This window comes from Stenella coeruleoalba (assembly GCF_951394435.1).
Source record: "Stenella coeruleoalba genome assembly, chromosome: 6".
NCBI classification, from domain to species: Eukaryota; Metazoa; Chordata; class Mammalia; order Artiodactyla; family Delphinidae; genus Stenella; species Stenella coeruleoalba.
This window is the reverse complement of record NC_137151.1, coordinates 92,834,835-92,855,396: the sequence shown is the minus strand read 5'-3', so window position 1 is coordinate 92,855,396 and position 20,562 is coordinate 92,834,835. Positions and strand designations below refer to the sequence as shown.

General features: G+C 42.4%; 1 protein-coding gene across 1 annotated transcript; it reads right to left on the bottom strand.

Moving 5' to 3' along the window:
• Positions 1-332: 332 nt before the first annotated feature.
• LOC307188022 (beta-1,4-galactosyltransferase 5-like) lies at positions 333-2,746 on the bottom strand (the record flags this gene model as incomplete). The annotated part of the gene is given in 3 exon segments (XM_079924679.1): positions 333-752; positions 754-869; positions 1,064-2,746. Coding segments are annotated over 3 exon segments (1,032 nt in total). The 5' UTR covers positions 1,560-2,746.
• Positions 2,747-20,562: the final 17,816 nt, after the last annotated feature.

The window sequence follows — 20,562 nt, the reverse complement described above, 5'->3', positions numbered from 1 at the left end:
AGCTCCCTAGGCCATTCGTGGCGGGATGGTGGCGGATCACAGCTTTGGTTCTGGAGATTGTGGAGGAGATGGGACATCAGGGCAGAAGATGGGGGAGAAGAGCAGCCCTGTGAAAAGAGAAAGTCAGTTCCCGGCCTTCTCCCTCAAGCCCAGTGAGTCCAAATGGTGAAGGCGTTTTGTGCATGTGCTCTGTCCACATTTTTTCCTTGAACTCTGTGATCCTTCATGAGACACTGGATTTCTGTTTTCTTCTTCTGCGGAGCCCCTAGACATGTCGTCAGGCTGCTTTCTTGGGGGCGGTGGGTGAAGCAAACATATATTCTCCCCTCGTCTCAGTACTCGGTCACCTGAGCCAACTCGGGTGTCAAATTGACAGTAATGTTTTTATACAAGGCATCGTATGTGACGTTTGCAAAGTAGTTCAAGTTGTTGAGACCATCTAGCCCTTGCCGTTCTTTGGACTTCCTCAGCAACGCGTACCTTCCAAGAAACTGGACTTCTCCTCGGTGGTGAGGAAGAATGGACTTGTACTTCCCTGTGTCATCTTCCGGCCGACTCACAGAACAGCCTGCATTCTGTACTCGGTTCCACAGGTCGTCATCTTCTCCACCCCAACCCCAGAAAGCATTAGGAAAGCCGTTGATTTTCTGAAACTGTTCCACTGTTAAGCCGCTCACTCCGCCAAAGAACTCAGTATAAGGAAGCAGATACATATACTTATCCAGTTTAGTTGCAAAGTGCCTTGGTATCTGTTCCACATCCATAGTAGTTACAATCGCTTTCTGGTATATGATCCACATCACGAAAAATAAGACAGTCCCAGTCCAAGTCCTTCATTGCTTCTTGAAAACCCACATTAAAAAGTATGGCTCGGGGGCTTCCCTGGTGGCGCAGTGGTTGAGAGTCCGCCTGCCGATGCAGGGGACGCGGGTTCGTGCTCCAGTCCGGGAAGATCCCACATGCCGCGTAGTGGCTGGGCCCGTGAGCCATGGCCGCTGAGCCTGCGCGTCCGGAGCCTGTGCTCCGCAACGGGAGAGGCCACAACAGTGAGAGGCCCGTGTACCAAAGGAAAAAAAAAAAAAAAAAAAAAGCATGGCTCGATTAAAGGGTTGGGTGCCAACTTGCTCCACCTTATAAAATGCAAACTGTAGGCGCTGGCGCTGGAGCATGGGAATCAGGTGTCGGAGCAGGACCAGGAGGTGCTCATGGCGGTTCCGGAAGGGGATAAGGATTGCCACCTCCCATCGAGGAATGCAATCCGATGGCTTCCAGTGACCTCCGAGCTTGATGGTTGGGTCTCTAGAGAAGAGTTCATGGACGACATCCATTCCAATTTCACTCATGTTTATGGCTATGGGGCCCTTCATGGAAGGGAGCCTTTCAGGGCAGGTATGGTTTGCAAAGTAGGTGAAGTCTTCAGGAAGCAAAGTTGTGGTTTGTAGGAAGGTTTCGCTGTGGTTCAAGTCAAGAGGATAATCTGAGTCATTCACGCTGCTGTTCCTCTTCGCGTAAGCGCTCCGAACTACCTGCTCGTAAACCTGAGCGCCGATCGTTCTCATGTTGTCCCAGATGAGAACGGCTTAAGCCTGCATCATGAAGAGGTAGGTGTTCACTGCTAGTGTCGGAGGGTCTCCTGCAGAGGCGGGGGATGGCTGTGGCTCACCGCGGGAACCAGGACACTGGCAGCAGAAGCCCTGGGAAGCACTCCCTGGCGTGAGCCCTCCCAGAGTCCCATTCTACTGCCTTTTTATGACCACAGACACCGTCTTCCCCGCCCATCACTATCCCCTGGCAACCACTTATCTGTTTTCCATCTCTAAACTTCTGTCATTTCAAGACTGTCGATAAATGGAAGAATCACAGAGTATGGGACCTTTTTGAATTGCCTTTTCAAACTCAGTATAATTCATTTGAGATCCATCCAAGCCGTTGCATGTATCACTTCCTTTTTACTACTGAGTAGTATTACATGGTATGGATGTACCACAGTTTGTTTATCCATTCACTCACTGAAGGATCTTTGGATTATTTTTAGTGTTTGACTATTACAAATAAAGCTACCATGAGTTATGTATATATTTTTGTGTGAATGTTAAGTTTTAATTTCTCTGGGATACATGCCCAGAATTTTTTTCAATCTCCAAAACTAAAAACATAATAGGATGAAATCATGTATCTCATACAGTTCTCACAACTAGTCTTTGAGCCTGATCTGGACTACTGTACCCATGTTAAGAGATAGAGAAACTGGAATTATAAAAATGATTCATCAGATTACTCCAAATGTAAACTTTGAAGTTGGAATTCTTTCTCATTAAGGCCTTGTTTATTCTTTAAGGCAGCCCTTTTAGAAGGGAAGTTTTCTCCATACCTTGAAACATGATGTTATCTGCCATCTCTGAGATTTTTCATCTTAGTTTAGGTACTGATACCTAAAATATCCAAATTCTGCACACATTTAGATGTCTGTGATTTTGAAAATTGATCCCTATCCCTTTTCTCTTAATGAAGAGAGCAGCCCAACCACTGCAGACAATGAGGAATGCATTAGCACCAACTGGGGAAGAGCAGGAATTCTGCAAACCCTTCATCTGAAGCTAGCTAGCAGCCAGAAATTCCTCCTCCCCATAAGCTAGAAAACAGCTGTCCCTGAAAATTGTTGCTCCAAAGAAGGAATTACTTACACTCTTTTCTTTAACTCAAAAGATCAAGGCCTGGCAGAATGGAAGACCAAATCATTTGTCTGTTTATTCACAAAGGGCAGATTTAGCATCCCCAACCTCTAACTGGCTACAACCTGCAAAAGCAAAACTGGAAACCAAGAACCACCGAACCCTAAGCGTCATTATAGCTTCCTTTGACCGTTTCATTTTATTCAATTGGGCTACTCACTGATTACATTTTTGTCAATGTTTTTCTGTGAAGGAGATGAAAAGACTTAAAGACTTAAACCTGTGATCAGCAAAACCTAAGAAAAAAAAATTCTAAATTCATCAATCCCAAAATGTGCATTTCAGAAGATAGGGAGCCGGTCTAATTTAACAATATGCTAAACGGGTAAAATATTTTGCCTTAGAATTAAACTCGTCAGCAGTGAACCGTGAAGCTTCTACAGTCTGTCTGGAAAAGACAAGAAGTGGTCGGGCTCTGCTGTGAGAGCCATGAATTCAGCTCGGGGCAGGCAGAGGACCAAGGGACCTGAATATGCCACTTACAACAACTAATTCAGATTAAGTGACTTAAATCTATATCTACCTTTCCTGGATCCTGGGTTGGACTTACATATGAATAGAATTGATCCTTGCCAATGAGATGGGATTTCACAAAATAAAACAACAATGACGATAACAGCTAACATTTATCAAGTGCCAGCATAGGGCTAAATGCTTCACAGGGATTATTTCCTTGAATCTTCATGATACTCCTATGAGGTAGGTATTATTATCCCTATTTTACAGTTAAGGAAACTGAGACTTAGGATAAGTAACTTGCTTATGATCTCATAGCTGTTAAGTGACGAACCTAGGCTTCAAATCTGTGCATGTGTAATTGTCGGAATTCAAGTTCTAAACCATATGCTCAGGTTTTTACTCTTAAATTTTACCATTAGAAAGCCATTTTTTTGGCATAAGACATAGTCCCTTATTAATTGCCAGTCTCCTCTGAAGGGATTACATGTTAAGGCGTTATCAATTACCAACTCCATTGTCAATGAGTTCTTCAAACCCTTACAGCTTGATAACAAACTGGGAGGAAATGCTTCAAGGAAACAAAGGGGAGTGGGAGTGGGAAGTCTAAAGGAGGGCAATGAAGTTGTGGAGAGGCTCTGGGACTCTACAAGAAGGCTGGAACCAGAGTCACTATGACTGCCAACAAGCCTGCCTGAAGAGACAGATTTAGAGCCAGCCCACTTTTATCCTTCTATCTGTAAAAGATATTCACACTGACACAGAACCAGCCCTACTCACTGCCCATTCTTTTATGCTATAATTAACTTTATTGATACTTTTAGGAGCCAGTAGTACACATCCCCCAAAACTGCCCATATGCTTTCATCTACTCCTTTGGGTCTTACATTCCAATCTTCTTGCCTCTGTTGATATTCAGTAACCTTTGATGAGTAAGGAATCCATTTACAAATTAAAAGGATAGATAGGAGTGGAAATGAACGTGAGCTGAGGATTTGTTATGCACCAGACACTGTGCCAGAGATTGACATACATAACCTCATTAAATACTCTCAGCAACCCACCCAGGATGGGGTATTATCTCTGTTTTACATAAGCAGAAACCAACAACCAGAGCCCACCCACAGTCTCACAGTTTAGTAAAAAACCAAGCACAGCTCTTTCCAGACTCCAACTTCCATTTTTGAGCCACTACATGATAAAGTAAATGAACTACAAAATAAATATCTTTGAAATGAATCCCATATTAAAATTAAAACAATATTCAAAGGGGAGCAGAAAGGGAGCTGATATCTCATATGGATCTTAGTAGTCAAGACATAAAAGAAGGTTGGATTGGACTGGAGGGGGGAAAGATAGTGAAAGTGATGGTAAAGAAAAATTAGCCAACCAAATGCCTCAGTTGATAGTCACTTGTTTCGTGTGGTTGAAAATGACACACACTGGTCATGATCAACAGAAAGATGGCCGAGGTTTTGAATCCTCAAATCCTTACCTGAGAGGTGGACATGTGCAGTTTACATTCTAAATAAAGGTACATTTCTTGTTACAGTGATGGTTGGGGCCCCAAAGCCCAATGTGGTCTCCTGGCGAGGTGGGATAGGCCACCGTGAGCCCTGGCTCCCAGTTGGCCTTCTAGTAGCAGCCAAGCAGGAGACAGTCCCGGCCTTCTCATCACCCTGTTACAAATGAAGCTTTCCTGGTTCTCTGCCCAAAGTGAGAGCTTTTAGCTTTTGCAGCTCTCATTGGAGTTTTCCCTCCAGTCCTTAGCATGACTTTCTAAATGAAGGAAAGGATGCACAAGAAAGTGGCAAAATTATGTCCTTTTCTCATTCCCAAGTGCATTTCTCTTGGCTTGAGGAAGAAAGCTTTGTTCTTCTCTTCAGGTAAGTGTTTAATCACCCCCTCTTCACCCTACTGGTGAAAAAGGGATTTCTATCCTAGGGTTATGGAAATGGCCAAAAGCATGAAACGTAACACTGCACAGCAGTTTATCAGTCATATATACTCATAGCCCGGGAGAGGAGGACACAACATACCACACATTGTCATGTGGGGACTTGGGAACAGAGTGAACGGTCGGGGGCTGTGGGAGACTGCAGTTGTAGTATCAAAAGGGTAGTATCAAATCAGGTGCCTGCTGAGTTCCATGTGATTGGCTTATTTGAATAATTCCATGGGCAGGCAGGGAACTAAAGCCTGCTACTCAGGGATGAGCAGGCTCTGTGGCTGGTTCCCAGGATAAGGCTAGAAGACCTTAGCCATGGGAGCAGAGTTGTGGGGGGGAACCTGTGGTTAGGCCATTGGAAGCACTCTCAGTTTCCCTCAGATGTCAAGGCACATCTGTTGGGCCTTATACCACAGTAGGAATATCATTAATGGAGCAAACAAAAATAGAGAAGGAACTATACAAGTTTTGATTTGTGTATGTCCTTCTTCAATTCACATGCCCTAGAAGTAAAGAAACATACTATACTGTTCCTCCCTTTTTGTTCCCCTTCATGAAGGCTTGGAAAATATTTTGTCCTTTTTTTTTTAAAAAAAATATTTATTTATTTATTTATTTTGGCTGCTCCAGGTCTTAGTTGCAGCATGTGGACTTCTTACTTTGTTGCAGAATGTGGACTCTTAATTGTGGCATGCATGTGGGATATAGTTCCCTGACCAGGGATCGAACCCACGCCCCCTGAATTGGGAGCACAGAGTCTTACCCACTGGACCACAAGGGAAGTCCCTACTTTGTCCTTTTTGATGGAACACCTCAGTAACTGGACACTTAGTTAGTGTCATTGTTTGAGGAAGCTAATTTTTATCTGAGCAAGTGCTGCCATCCAATTTTTTTTTTTTTTTTTTTTTTTTGCGTTATGCAGGCCTCTCACTGTTGTGGCCTCTCCCGTTGCGGAGCACAGGCTCCGGACGCGCAGGCTCAGTGGCCATGGCTCACGGGCCTAGCCGCTCTGCGGCATGTGGGATCTTCCCGGACCGGGGCACGAACCCGTGTCCCCTGCATCAGCAGGCGGACTCTTAACCACTGCGCCCCCAGGGAAGCCCCCATCCAAGTTTTTAAAATTAATTTATCAAATAGTTATAGATACTCTAAGTACAGACCATTTGTATTGGAGCTGTATCAGTCAGAGTTCTTTGGTTGCACACAGCAGAAACAGAAGCTGGTTGATTTTAGCAAGAAGTAATTTATTGGACTGGATTTGAGTAGATCAGAAATGCACCCGCCCCCCCAAAAAAGCTTAAGGAACCCAGATTCAGAAAGAACAATAATTTGGGCAGCTCTGCTGAACTTGTCAGCAGGAACGAATGGACGCTCTATTGAGGGCAGCATAGTAGGAATGAATTAGCTCTAACACAGTCACTGGCTTTAACATTCACATTCCAGGAAGAGTCTGACTGGCACAGCTTGAGCTTGGCCAGGGGAAGGGGGACACATTGAGTGAACGCTGAACCCAATCTGCAACAGGTTGGGGATGGCTTCTCAAAGGAAAATCAAATGACTGTTTACCCTAAGAAAGGAAAAGGGATTCTGAGCAGACAAAACAAAACAAAACAAAAAGAGGTATTTATTTCTAGAGATACTTTATTACCTTATGTGAATTAGAAAATCAATGCTTATCAAATGAAAGAGGTAAATCATATTTTGGGTCATTTGTGGTGCTTTCTACCGTGTCATTTCTGTTTGTGTATATACTTTCTCATTTCATCAAAATGAAGCATTTTCAGTGCCTCAATACCTGGTTGTAGGGTAGATTTGTTATGAACTTAATCCTCAGATGGGTCAATCTGCCTTTAAGCCTTACCTCTTAGTCCAACCACAAGAATGGGTCTTTTAAACTTTTTTCACAAAGACGTAGGGATAGGAGTGGTTCAGTGGAAACTCAGTATGTTGAATGATTTAAAAACTATTTAGGGGCTTCCCTAGTGACACAGCGGTTAAGAATCCACCTGTCAATGCAGGGGACACGGGTTTGAGATCTGGTCTGGGAAGATCCCACATGCCACAGAGCAGCTAAGCCCATGCGCCACAACTACTGAGCCTGTGCTCTAGAGCCCACAAGACACAACTACTGAGCCCACGAGCCACAACTACTGAAGCCTGCATGCCACAACTACTGAAGCCCGCGTGCCTAGAGCCCGTGCTCCACAACAAGAGAAGCCACCGCAATGAGAAGCCCACACACAGCAACGAAGAGTAGCCCCCGCTCGCCGTAACTAGAGAAAGCCTGCACGCAGCCACAAAGATCCAACGTGGCCAAAAAAAAAAAAAAAAACTGTTTAATGAAAGCATTAAAAAAAAATTTTTTTTGGCTACACCACCTCACAGCATGCAGGATCTTAATTCCTCGACTAGGGATGGAACCCACGCCCCCTGCAGTGGAAGTGTGGAGTCTTAACCTCTGGGCCGCCAGGGAAGTCCCAAATGAAAGCATATTATGTGCACATTGCAGTGCTAGACTCATGGGCAGTAAAAAGATAGATACACACAACAAAAAGTACAACTGCCTATACCTAAGGAGTTTACAATGAGCATATGCACACACAATTAAGTGAAAGTTCAAATAATAAATATGTAACCCAGATGCAGCAGAAACCCCACATTCCTTTCCCTCCCAAAGTTACATGAAGAATCCCAGAGGCTTGTATACTCAAGGTCACTTTTGAATCTTAGTATATACTACCCCTGGAATCTTATTTTCACATTTATTTCTGCCCTACAATTGCTTCCTTTCTCTGATCTGTACCAAACCAGCAACACTCACACTTTTTTTAAAAAGGCATATTTGAGTACAGCAAACTTCACTCAAACTTTGGAGAAACGAAGAGGACTCACATCACAGAAGAGCTAATAGGTTAAAAAGTATTCGATTTCTATATTTTTAAAAGTTCTTTGGATATTCCCAACAATTAAGTCCCCAGCATCCTGCTATGTATTTTAGCCCTCTCCTTCTCTCATTCCTTGCCAGTAATTTGTCCCATGTTATTATGCAACGCATTTCAGCTCTCCTTAATTCAGCCCCAGTCCTCTCTTGGCAAATCCCAAGCTGTTAGACTCAAGCTCTAAGAAGAAGCTGGCTATGGGGTGGTAGGCTGGGTGAATAATTAAAGTCTTGCATAACAGTGCACCAGCCCTCTGCTCTCAGAGTTGCAGGCTCTGTTCTTTGCCCCAGGACTGTGCCCCAGGATACAACCTTCCATTGGCCAAATAAATGTAAAATCTGATACAGAGCTTTCCAAAGGTGGTTGCTGGGACCAGAAAATCAGGATAATTTAATGCCTAGGTAATATATGATCACTATGCAATCCCCAATGGAAAAAGAAACAACTTGTACAACTTTCCTTCTGCTTTCCTTATCAATTATCAAAAGAAAGTTTGCTCTATTTAGAACCTGTCACTGCCAAAGAAGCAGGGATTTTCATTTGAGCTAGGGAAATGCACTCCAGCTCCCAATCCAGGTCATTAATAAATATGAATATACAGCCAACAATCACCAATTATTTGAAGGAAATGAATAACATAAAAGAGAGGGAGCAAACTCAGAGAGTGGAAGAACTAATTCCTAAAGAAACAGAGGTAATAGAAGAAACCAGAAATAAGAGTTAATAGAGTCAAGAGTATGTCACATCCAAAGGAAGAACAGATGGCTGTGAAAAAGAATCTATCAGAATCCTTGGAAATTAAAAATATGATCACCAGAATAAACAACAGATGGCCCAAATAACAGAATTTACATAGCAGAAGATAAAGTTAGTAAATTAAAATATCTGGCCAAGGAAATTTCTGAGTGTGCAGTAAAAAATAATAAGATGAAAATAGGTGCAAAATTAAGAGATAGGAAAGAAAGATACAGGAGATCCAACATTCACCTAACTGGAGTTCTAGAAGGGGAGAAAGACCAAGAGAGAATAACCAAAAAAGCAATTAGGTAAGCTCATGAAAAATGCTCAACATCACTAACCATTAGGGAAATGCAAATCAAAACCACAATGAGATACCACTTCACATCAACTAGGATGGCTATTATAAAAAAACAAAACAGAAAACAACAAACATTGGCAAGGATGTGGAGAAATTAGAACCCTCTTGAATGCTAGTGGAAATGTAAATGATACAGCTGCTGTGGAAAATGGTATGGTGGTTCCTCAAATACAATTAAACAGGGACTTCCGTGGTGGTCCAGTGGTTAAGACTTTGCCTTCCAATGCAGGGGGTGCGGGTTCAATCCCTGGTCAGGGAACTAAGATCCCACATGCCTCATGGCCCAAAACATAAAACAGAAGCAACATTGTAACAAATTCAATAAAGACTTTAAGAATGATCCACATTAAAGAAGAAAAGCAATCTTTTAAAAAAACAAACAAAAAAAACAATTAAACATAGAATTATCATATGATTCAGAAATTCCTCTTTTAGGTATATAGCCAAAAGAACTGAAGGCAAAGATTCCAACAGATATTTGTATACCAGTATTCACAGCAGCATTACAATAGCCAAAAAGGTGGAAACAACCCAAATGTCCATCAATGGATGAATGAATAAACAAAATGTGGTATATCTATATTATAGAATATTAGCCTTAAAAAGGAATAAAATTCTGATATCTACAACATGGAGAAACCTTGTAAACATGCTTAAATGAAACAAGCCAGAAACAAAGGGACAAATATGGTCTGATTCTACTTATATGAAGCCCTTAAGAGTAGTAAAATTTGTAGAGCCAGAAAGTAAAATGGTGGCTACCAGGGGCTGGAGGAAGCAGGGAACGGAAAGTTATTGCTGAATGCTTCCAGTTTCATTTTGGGATGATGAGAAAGGTCTGGAGATAGATAGTGGTGATGGTCACCACAATGTGAATGTACTTAAGGCTTCTGGATTGTGCACTTAAAAATAGTTAAAATGTTATGTTATGTACATTTTAACACAATAAAAAAATTTAAAGCAAAACAAATATATTACAGATTGTGTTTGCATTTAATTAGTGACATTTTTAAAAAGAAAAAATTATGTAAAATTTCTGAAATAGTTCATTGAGCACTGAGCAGGAATAATTTTAAAAGAAACAAACCTAGACACACCATGGTGAATTTTCTGAACTCTAAGATTAAAAGAGAATCCTAAAAACGATGAGAGAAAAAGTAGATTACCTACAAAAGAGCAGGAATCATATTTGCATATTCTCTACAGTACAAGATGCTAGAAAACAATGGAGTGATGGCTTCAAAGGTTTTTTTTTGTTTTTTAGTATTATTTTTTTTCACATCTTTATTGGAGTATAAATGCTTTACAACGTTATGTTTCTGCTGTAAAACAAAGTGAATCAGCTATATGTATACATATATCCCCATATCCCCTCCCTCTTGAGCCTCCCTCCCACCCTCCCTATCCCACCCCTCTAGGTGGTCACATGCACCAAGCTGATCTCCCTGTGCTATGCAGCAGCTTCCCACTAGCCATCCATTTTACCCTTGGTAGTGTATATACATCAGTGCTACACTTTCACTTCATCCCAGCTTCACCTCCCCACCGTGCCCTCAAGTCTGTTCTCTACGTCTGCGTCTTTATTCCTGCCCTGCCACTAGGTTCATCAGTCAGTACCGCTTTTTAAAATTCCATATATATGCGTTAGCATACGGTATTTGTTTTTCTCTTTCTGACACTTCACTCTGTATGACAGATTCTGGGTCCATCCACCTCACTATAGATAACTCAATTTTGTTCCTTTTTATGGCTGAGTAATATTCCATTGTACATATGTGCCACATCTTCTTTATCCAATCATCTGTTGATGGGCATCTAGGTAGCTTCCATGTCCTGGCTATTGTAAACAGTGCTGTAGTGAACATTTTGGTACATGTCTCTTTTTGAATTATGGTTTTCTCAGGGTATATGCCCAGTAGTGGGATTGCTGGGTCATATGGTAGTTCTATTTTTAGATTTTTAAGGAACCTCCATAGTGGCTGTATCAATTTACATTCCCACCAACAGTGCAAAAGGGTTCCCTTTTCTCCACACCCTCTCCAACATTGATTATTTGTAGATTTTTTGATGATGGCAGAGGATTAGACCCAAGAGCCCAACAGGCTCCCCAGTGCCTAAGTGGACAGGGAAACCACTGGCCCTGTTCCCTTCCATTCCTGCGTGCCCCTGCCCCATGTCTCCTCCAGGGTCTTCCCCGTCCCTGCTGGACCCCTAACCCTGGGTGGATTCCGCTGTGTGTAGGAACTCCTCCCCTCCCTCAGTCACCCCTCAGGGGTGCCGGTCCCAGAGGTCCAGCCTTTACTTTTGCTACCCCTTCCCTCCCTCCCACTCCCTCAGGACCCGCATGGCTGGAAGGGGCCTAGGTGGGCAGCGTATCAGGCCTGGGATCTCAGCAGGCTTCCAGGGGCCCAAGTGGGCAGGGGAAACCTGGCCATGCTCCCTTTTGATCCTCTGCCCTCCCAATGGTCTCCCAGTTTCCCCCTTCGGGCATGGGATCCCTTCCCTCCCTCCCACTCCCTCAGGACCTACATGGCTGGAAGGGGCCTAGGTGGGCAGAGTATCAGGCCTGGGATCTCAGCAGGCTTCCAGGGGCCCAAGTGGGCACGGGAAACCTGGCCACGCTCCCTTTTGGTCCTCTGCCCTCCCAATGGTCCCCCAGTTTCCCCCTTCGGGCATGGGATCCCTTCCCTTCCCCCAGCCGCCCCTCAGGGGCACCAGTCCCCTCCTGCCTCCACTTCTCCTCCTCCCTGGCTCCCCTCCACGACCCACATCCTACCCAGTCGCTGGAGGTTCCTCCCATCCCCTTAGGTGTCCATGGTCCCCCACTGGTGCCTGGTAGGTGCCCTAGTTGTGCGGAGATGCGAATTCCGCATCCTCCTAGTCTGCCATCTTCTGCCTTCAAATTTTTAAAGGAAATTATTTTGAGCCTAGAAATCTTTCTTCAGCAAAACTGTCATCCACATATCCATGGAGGGAGGGAAAGTTTAGGCATTTAAGGTATCAGTTTACCACTTAAGAATCCTTCCTAGAACAGTTATTGGAACATAAGGCAAACTAAAAAATTGATTTAAAAAAAAAGTGCAATTCAAGGAAAAAATAGATACTAATAGGAGATTTAATTAAAAAGTAAATAATCGTTGATAATATGGCTATAAAACGCACTATAATTTTTTAAGAAAAGATAAGCATGGTATAAAATAATTCATAATAATTAGAATTTAAAATTCAGAGTAATTTGAACAAAACCTGAGAAAGGGAAAGGGATATAGAAATTAAGTTAAGGGCTTCCCTGGTGGCACAGTGGTTGAGAATCTGCCTGCCAATGCAGGGGACACATGTTTGAGCCCTGTTCTGGGAAGATCCCACATGCTGCGGAGCAACTGGGAGCCACAATTACTGAGTCTGCGCGTCTGGAACCTGTGCTCCGCAACGAGAGGCCGCGATAGTGAGAGGCCCGCGCACCGCGATGAAGAGTGGCCCCCGCTTGCCACAACTAGAGAAAGCCCTTGCACAGAAACGAAGACCCAACACAGCCATAAATAAATAAATAAATAAATTTAAATCATATGGGCTTCTAAGAAGACCTCTGCTTAAAAAAAAAAAAAAGAAAGAAAGAAATTAAGTTAAAAGATTTGCCTTGTTTTGAGGAGAGTGAGATTTTAGATACAGATTAAATATCAATTTCAAGAGAGAATGTAAGTTTAAATATAGTTATTAAAAACCTAAGAATACTGAGACAATAAGCATAAGACTTAGAATTTTCAAATACCATGGAGAAAAAAAAAGTCTTATTAGCAAAAGTGAAAAAACAAGGACCCAAAACAACACAGGCAAAACAAAACAAAACCAAAAAACAAGAAAAACCAAAGACAAGAAAGCTTTTCAAACAGGAAGCACAACCCAAGCAGGCAAGAATAGAATGGACTGATTGATTGAACAAGCATATGAAGCACTTGCCTTGTCCTAGGGACTGTTCTAAGTGTTTTACAAGTATTAGCTGATTTAATCAAGCAATCAAGCATGCTGGTATCTCAATGAATGTGAATGGATTAAATTCCTCAATTAAAAGAGATTCTTATGTCTTAAGTTGTGTTAAGGCAGAGAGAGAGAGAGAAAAGAATATCTTAAAACTGAATTAAATTTTTGAAGATGAAAGGTAGGAAAATTACAACAAAACAAGACCAACAAAGCAGGAATGGCAATATTATTATTGAACAAACCAAAATTCAAGTTGAAAAGTATTAAATGAAAGAAAAAGAATTATTTTATGATGATAAGAGCTATAAACTATTAAAAGCCTTGGGAATACCTACTTATGAGCCTCAGAATAATATCAAAACATTAATCTAAAGCTATTAGGAATACCAGGATTTGAATTGATTCAGGGGACTGAAAAAGGAGGGAGAGATTTTTGGTAAAAAGGAATTCCCCAACAGTACTCATAACTGAGCAATAGCAAGGCCACCTCCACCAAAACTGAGGGTCAGTGGAGAAGGAGGCTGAGGGAGAAATAAGATTAGAAAGATAGAGCAGGTTGAATGGCAGGTAAAGAAGTCTAGATTTTACCCTCCAGGAAAGGTGAAGAGGAGCAGAAGAGAGAAGTGATGAAAGGTGATCTTTTGGAAGATGGGGCAGGCAACAGTGTGCAGGTCTGGCTGAAGAAGAAATGGAGTATTCACAAAACAGGCCCAAGTGCCTGCTTACTATTGGTAAATCAGTAGTACATTTTCTTGTTATCCTTAGGTTCCTAGCCTATCACAAAGTCTTTGGAAATTGAATTCAGTAAGGTATATGAGAGCATGCTGAATATTGAGGTGCTATAAGTATGTAATATTAATATTAATTATTCTCATTCTATAGTATTATGTTTAAATACTTAGAGTCCTCTAAATTATGATCAATGTAAATTGGTCCCCATAATCCTTACCCTGTAGGTAATTGGAAGCTTTGAAGAACTTGATCAAAGTGAATTCTTTCATCAAGAATCCAAGAAAAGACAGAGTATGAGCAATTACAGAGGCTATCCAAGCATATCTGCTTTTCTTCTCCTTTCTTTCTGTGCACAGTATCCTTCTCTACATGAGGCAGAGTTAAGATCTGGGAACTTGGGAAGGGTCCTACCAACTAGGACAACATTTTCTCCTGTGGGAGAAACTTTTTTTAGAATATTAAATCAGTTTTATAAATTTAAGAAAACGTTGATACCTACATTTTTAAGGAAATATAATTCCTGACTCTATAGTGCTTAGGATATGTGGAGAAGCCTGGTTTTAGGAACTGTTATCAGAGATGGTCTCCCTGCCAGTCACCTGCATCAGCGGAGAGGAGCCAAAACAGAGATAATCCCAAAAGTAGATCATTCGAAAACACATTGCTCTTTAGTTCAGGAGCACAATCAATTACTTTTACTTCTTGCAGCTAGTTCTTTCTAATTGCATATTCCCTAGGTTAATGTTCAAAGTCATTTTCTATCCCTGACCACACAGTAATTTATAATGGGAAGAATGGCCCCGATATGCTGGTTGGCAATGGTACATGAGCCTGGGATTAACTAGTTGCTACAGATAATTACAAATGGGTAATTCACAGCCAGAAAATTGAGAATGCTTTTTTTTTTTTGGCCACACCCCACAGCTTGTGGATCTCAGTTCCCCAACCAGGGATTGAACCTGGGCCACGGCAGTGAAAACCAGGAGTCCTAACCACTAGACTACCAGGGAACTCCCGAGAATTCTTAAACATATATATTTGTTAGGAGCTAACAGTAAAATTTCTATGATATCTGTGATTCTGTGTGTGTGTGTGTGTGTGTGTGTGTGTGTGAGAGAGAGAGAGAGAGAGAGAGAGGAGGAGAGAGAGAAATGAAGAAGGATTTTATGATAATTTTATGGTAATCCTTTAACACTAAAAGGCAACTACTAAGGTCTTGCTTTTAGGAATTGAAGTAACTCTCTTTAGCTACTTTCTAAATTTGAAAATGTGAGGATATTTATATTTAAAGGAAAAAGTTCAATAATAATCTTTAAGTAAATGATTTTAATGTCACATACCAGAAAGAGAAGATATTTATTAAATACGAGGCATCTTTTCTTAACTGGTTTCATCAAGAACAATCATTTGCAGGATTTTTTTTGTTTGTTTGTTTTTTGCGGTACGCGGGCCTCTCACTGTCGTGGCCTCTCCTGTTGCGGAGCACAGGCTCCGGACATGCAGGCTCAGCGGCCATGGCTCACGGACCCAGCCGCTCCGCGGCATGTGGGACCTTCCCGTACCTGGGCACGAACCCATGTCCCCTGCATCGGCAGACGGACTCTCAACCACTGCGCCACCAGGGAAGCCCATTTTCAGGGTTTTTATCAAAACCTCACATTATCACTGGCAACAAAAATAACATAGTTTAGAATCTTTCTGGCTTCACCAAGCACCTTTGTGAGCTACTAAGAGCATTTATTAAGATAGATATAATTATTATTGAAGGGTATGAGCTATTTATCTATTTTTCCATAACATCTATAAATATAATAATTTAGAAGGAATTACTATAATCAACGTGTATACACAATAACATTTTCTTGGCAGGTAGGAACAGGTGGGTAACCTATTCTTTGTGAGTCTGTCCCAAATTACAAGGTTAAAGATAAGATGGCTATTGATACTTGGTAATAGCAATTGAGAAATTAAATAGATACCAGCTCATAAAACCTTATATTGGAGACAACTGTCATTCTACCCACCTCTCATTTTCTTGCTGTTCACTTCCCCTTCTCAGAGAGGATGCCTGGTTGTGACTGGAAGGGACATTAGAATAATGTGTCCTTGCCTGTCGGACCGTGTGAGCCGAGTGGACCAAGGTTGAAATCTCACCAAAGCTGAGGCCATCGCGTTCTCTTTCCTGGCTGTGGAAGTACAGGCTAGAATGCCATTTGTAATCAGAAATGGAAGCTGCTGTTTTAGGGACAGTTGTAATGGGATATTTTCCCAAAGACAAAAGTATGAAGCAGGTGCAGCGAGACAAGGGTCATGGGGCCAAAAGGACAGGGAAAGAAAGAAAGTGAGAACGAAAGCAAGAATTTTACTAATACCTCTCTGTTTCTGTAAAATTCTGCTAGACTTGCTAAAATAGGGCACCTTGAGATGTGTTTGTATCCTTACAATAAACCTCTCTGTAATTAGCCCAGCTTAAGTGAATTTCTTCTTGCAACTACGCATAAGAAACTGTTCAACTACTATGTTAATTTTCAAGACTTCTAAAGATGGCAATAACTTACATTTTCCTGCCAGAATTTGAGAGAAGCAAGCAAATCTGACACCAGAAATGCAGTTGCCTCACTATTGGTTTGTATCCCAAACCAGTTTAGGGAAGCAGTGCGTAAACCTTATTTTTATATGGCCATAGCCAACTTACCCTACTTAAAAGTATAACCATAACACTAAGAAGTGGCCAAGTATTTTTAAATTATTTTCTTTTAAGTGGTGGTCATACTACGTGTAGAGATTATGTGGAGCAACTGGATTTTTCATACATGGCTGATGGAATAGTTAAATGATACAATCACTTTGGAAAACTACTTGACAGTTTTTTTTTAGGTTCACAATATAGCTACCTTATGATCCAGCAATTCTACACCTAGATACTTACACCAAAGAAATGAAAACACATATCTATAAAAAGATTTAAATAAGAATATTCATTACATTATCATTTATTATAGCATAAAATCAGAAAGAACCAAATTGTCCAACAGGAAAAAGACGGGCAAACCAGTTATGTCATAATCACACAATGGAATGCTGCATAGCAATAAAAAGGAAGAAACAACTGATGCAGGCAATGACATGCATGAGACTCTAAAAGACCTCGTTGAGTGAAAGAAGTTAGACCCTGAATTACATACCGTATGTTCAATAACAAGCAAAATTAACATATGGAGATAGAAATCAGAGCAGTGGCTATCTGAGGGGAGTGGTTGCAGACTTTGAAGACAATTTTCTAGGGTAAGAATTTTCTACGGTGATGGTAATGTTCTATGACTTGATTGGGTTTACAGGTGCATACATTTGTCAAAATTCATCAAACTGTACACTTTAGATCTATGTGCTTTACTGTGAGGGGAAAGTCAAGATATTATTTGACCAAAAGAAATATAGGGGGCAAAGGACTGTTACTAAGACAGAGTCAGTAAAACAGGAACACAGATGCGGGGCACCCTCAGAAGAAACAGGCTCTGGCATATTGTTCAACCTCAAGGTTCCTGACATGTCTGCTTCCCCCAGAGGCCTTGATAGTAGATACTTACCATGAAATTCAAGCACACGGAAAATGCAGAACATTTTCATGTGTATCGACAGTAATAGTTTTGAGGGCAAAACATACAGTAAACGAGTGCAGTCCCCAGCCCCCAATTTCAGTGTTTAATCCCCAGCTCTGCCACTATTTATGAAAGCCTAGACAAGTTAGCTAAACTCTCAGCTGTAAAATAGTGATAATAATAGCAGTCATCTCGTGGGACCACTATGAGGATGAAATGACTCACACATGCAAAGCTCTTAAAAAATGTTTGGCATATAAGAAGTGCTTGATAAATGTTAAGAGTCCTACAGAAAAGCAAAAAAGGATTAGAGGTGAGAGCTTCCAGGAAGATGGCGGAAGAGTAAGACGCAGAGATCACCTTCCTCCCCACAGATACACCAGAAATACATCTACATATGGAACAACTCCTACAGAACACCTACTGAACGCTGGCAGAAGACCTCAGACCTCCCAAAAGGCAAGAAACCCCCATGTACCTGGGTAGGGCAAAACAAAAAATAATAAACAGAGACAAAAGGATAGGGACGGGACCGGCACCAGTGGGACGGAGCTATAAAGGAGGAAATGTTGCCACACACTAGGAAGCCCCTTTGCAGGCGGAGGCTGCAGGTGGCGGAGGGGGAAAGCTTCGGAACCGCGGAGGAGAGCACAGCAACAGGGATGCGGAGGGCAAAGCGGGGAGAGATTTCCGCACAGAGGATTGGTGCCGACCAGCACTCACCAGCGCGAGAGGCTCGTCTGCTCACCCGCCAGGGCGGGCGGTGCTGGGAGCTGAGGCTCGGCTTCGGTTGGAGGGCAGGGAGAGAACTGGGGTTGGCGGAGTGAACACAGCCTGCAGGGGGTTAGTGCGCCACGGCTAGCCCGGAGGGAGTCTGGGGAAACGTCTGGAGCTGCCGAAGAGGCAAGAGACTTTTTCTTCCCTCTTTGTTTCCTGGTGTGCGAGGAGAGGGGATTAACAGCGCTGCTTAAAGGAGCTCCAGAGACAGGCGTGAGCCGCGGCTAAAAGCACGAACCCCAGAGACGGGCATGAGACGCTAAGGCTGCTGCCACCAACAAGAAGCCTGTGTGCGAGCACAGGTCACTATCCACACCCCCCTTCCGGGGAGCCTGTGCAGCCCGCCACCGCCAGGGTCCCGGGATCCAGGGACAACTCCCCCGGGAGAACGCACGGTGCGCCTCAGGCCGGTGCAACGTCATGCCGGCCTCTGCCGCCGCAGGCTCGCCCCGCACTCCATGCCCTTCCCTCCCCTGCGGCCTGAGTGAGCCAGAGCCCCCGAATCAGCTGCTCCTTTAACCCCATCCTGTCTGAGTGAAGAACAGACGCCCTCCGCGACCTACACGCAGAGGCGGGGCTAAATCCAAAGCTGAGCCCCTGGGAGCTGTGAGAACAAAGAAGAGAAAGGGAAATCTCTCCCAGCAGCCTCAGAAGCAGCGGATTAAAGCTCCACAATCAACTTGATGTACCTGCATCTGTGGAATACATGAATAGACAACGAATCATCCCAAATTAAGGAGGTGGGCTTTGACAGCAAGATTTATGATGTTTTCCCCTTTTCCTCTTTTTCTGAGTATGTATGTGTATGCTTCTGTGTGAGATTTTGTCTGTATAGCTTTGCTTCCACCATTTGTCCTAGGGTTCTATCGATCCGTTTTTTTAAAAAAAATTTTTTTCTTTTTCTTAATAATTATTTTTTTATTTTAATAACTTTATTATATTTGATCTTACTTTATTTTACTTTATCTTCTTTCTTTCTTTTTTTCTTCCTTCTTCCCTCCCTCCCTCCCTCCCTTCTTCCTCCCTCCCTCCTTTCTTTCTTTCTTTCTTTCTTTCTTTCTTTCTTTCTTTCTTTCTTTCTTTCTTTCTTTCTTTCTTTTCTTTCTTTCTTTCTCTTCTGCAGCCAGGAGTCAGTGCTGTGCCTCTGAGGTGGGAGAGCCAACTTCAGGACACTGGTCCACAAGAGACCTCCCAGCTCCATGTAATATCAAACGGTGAAAATCTCCGAGAGATCTCCATCTCAACACCAGCAGCCAGCTTCACTCAACGACCAGCAAGCTACAGTGCTTGCTGTTTGTGCAGTGCCAAACAACTAGCAAGACAGGAACACAACCCCATCTATTAGCAGAGAGGCTGCCTAAAATCATAATAAGTCCACAGACACCCCAAAACACACCAACAGACGTGGACTTGCCCACCAGAAAGACAAGATCCAGTCTCATCCACCAGAACACAGGCACTAGTCCCCTCCACCAGGAAGCCTACACAACCCACTGAACCAACTTTAGCCACTGGGGAAATACACCAAAAACAAAGGGAACTACGAACCTGCAGCCTGCAAAAAGGAGACCCCAAACACAGTAAGATAAGCAAAAGGAGAACAGAGAAAAACACACAGCAGATGAAGGAGCAAGATAAAAACCCACCAGACTAACAAATGAAGAGGAAATAGGCAGTCTACCTGAAAAAGAATTCAGAATAATGATAGTAAAGATGATCCAAAATCCTGGAAATAGAATAGACAAAACACAAGAAACATTTAACAAGGACCTAGAAGAACTAAAGATGAAATAAGCAACAATGAACAAAAAAAAAATGAAATTAAAAATACTCTAGAAGGGATCAATAGCACAATAACTGAGGCAGAAGAACGGATAAGTGACCTGGAAGATAAAATAGTGGAAATAACTACTGCAGAGCAGAATAAAGAAAAAAGAATGAAAAGAACTGAGGACAGTCTCAGAGACCTCTAGGACAACACTAAACGCACCAACATTCAAATTATAGGGGTTCCAAAAGAAGAAGAGAAAAAGAAAGGGACTGAGAAAATATCTGAAGAGATTATAGTTGAAAACTTCCCTAAAATGGGAAAGGAAATAGTTAATCAAGTCCAGGAAGCACAGAGAGTCCCATACAGGATAAATCCAAGGAGAAACATGCCAAGACACATATTAATCAAACTGTCAAAAATTAAATACAAAGAAAACATATTAAAAGTAGCAAGGGAAAAACAACAAATAACACACAAGGGAATCCCCATAAGGTTAACAGCTGATCTTTCAGCAGAAACTCTGCAAGCCAG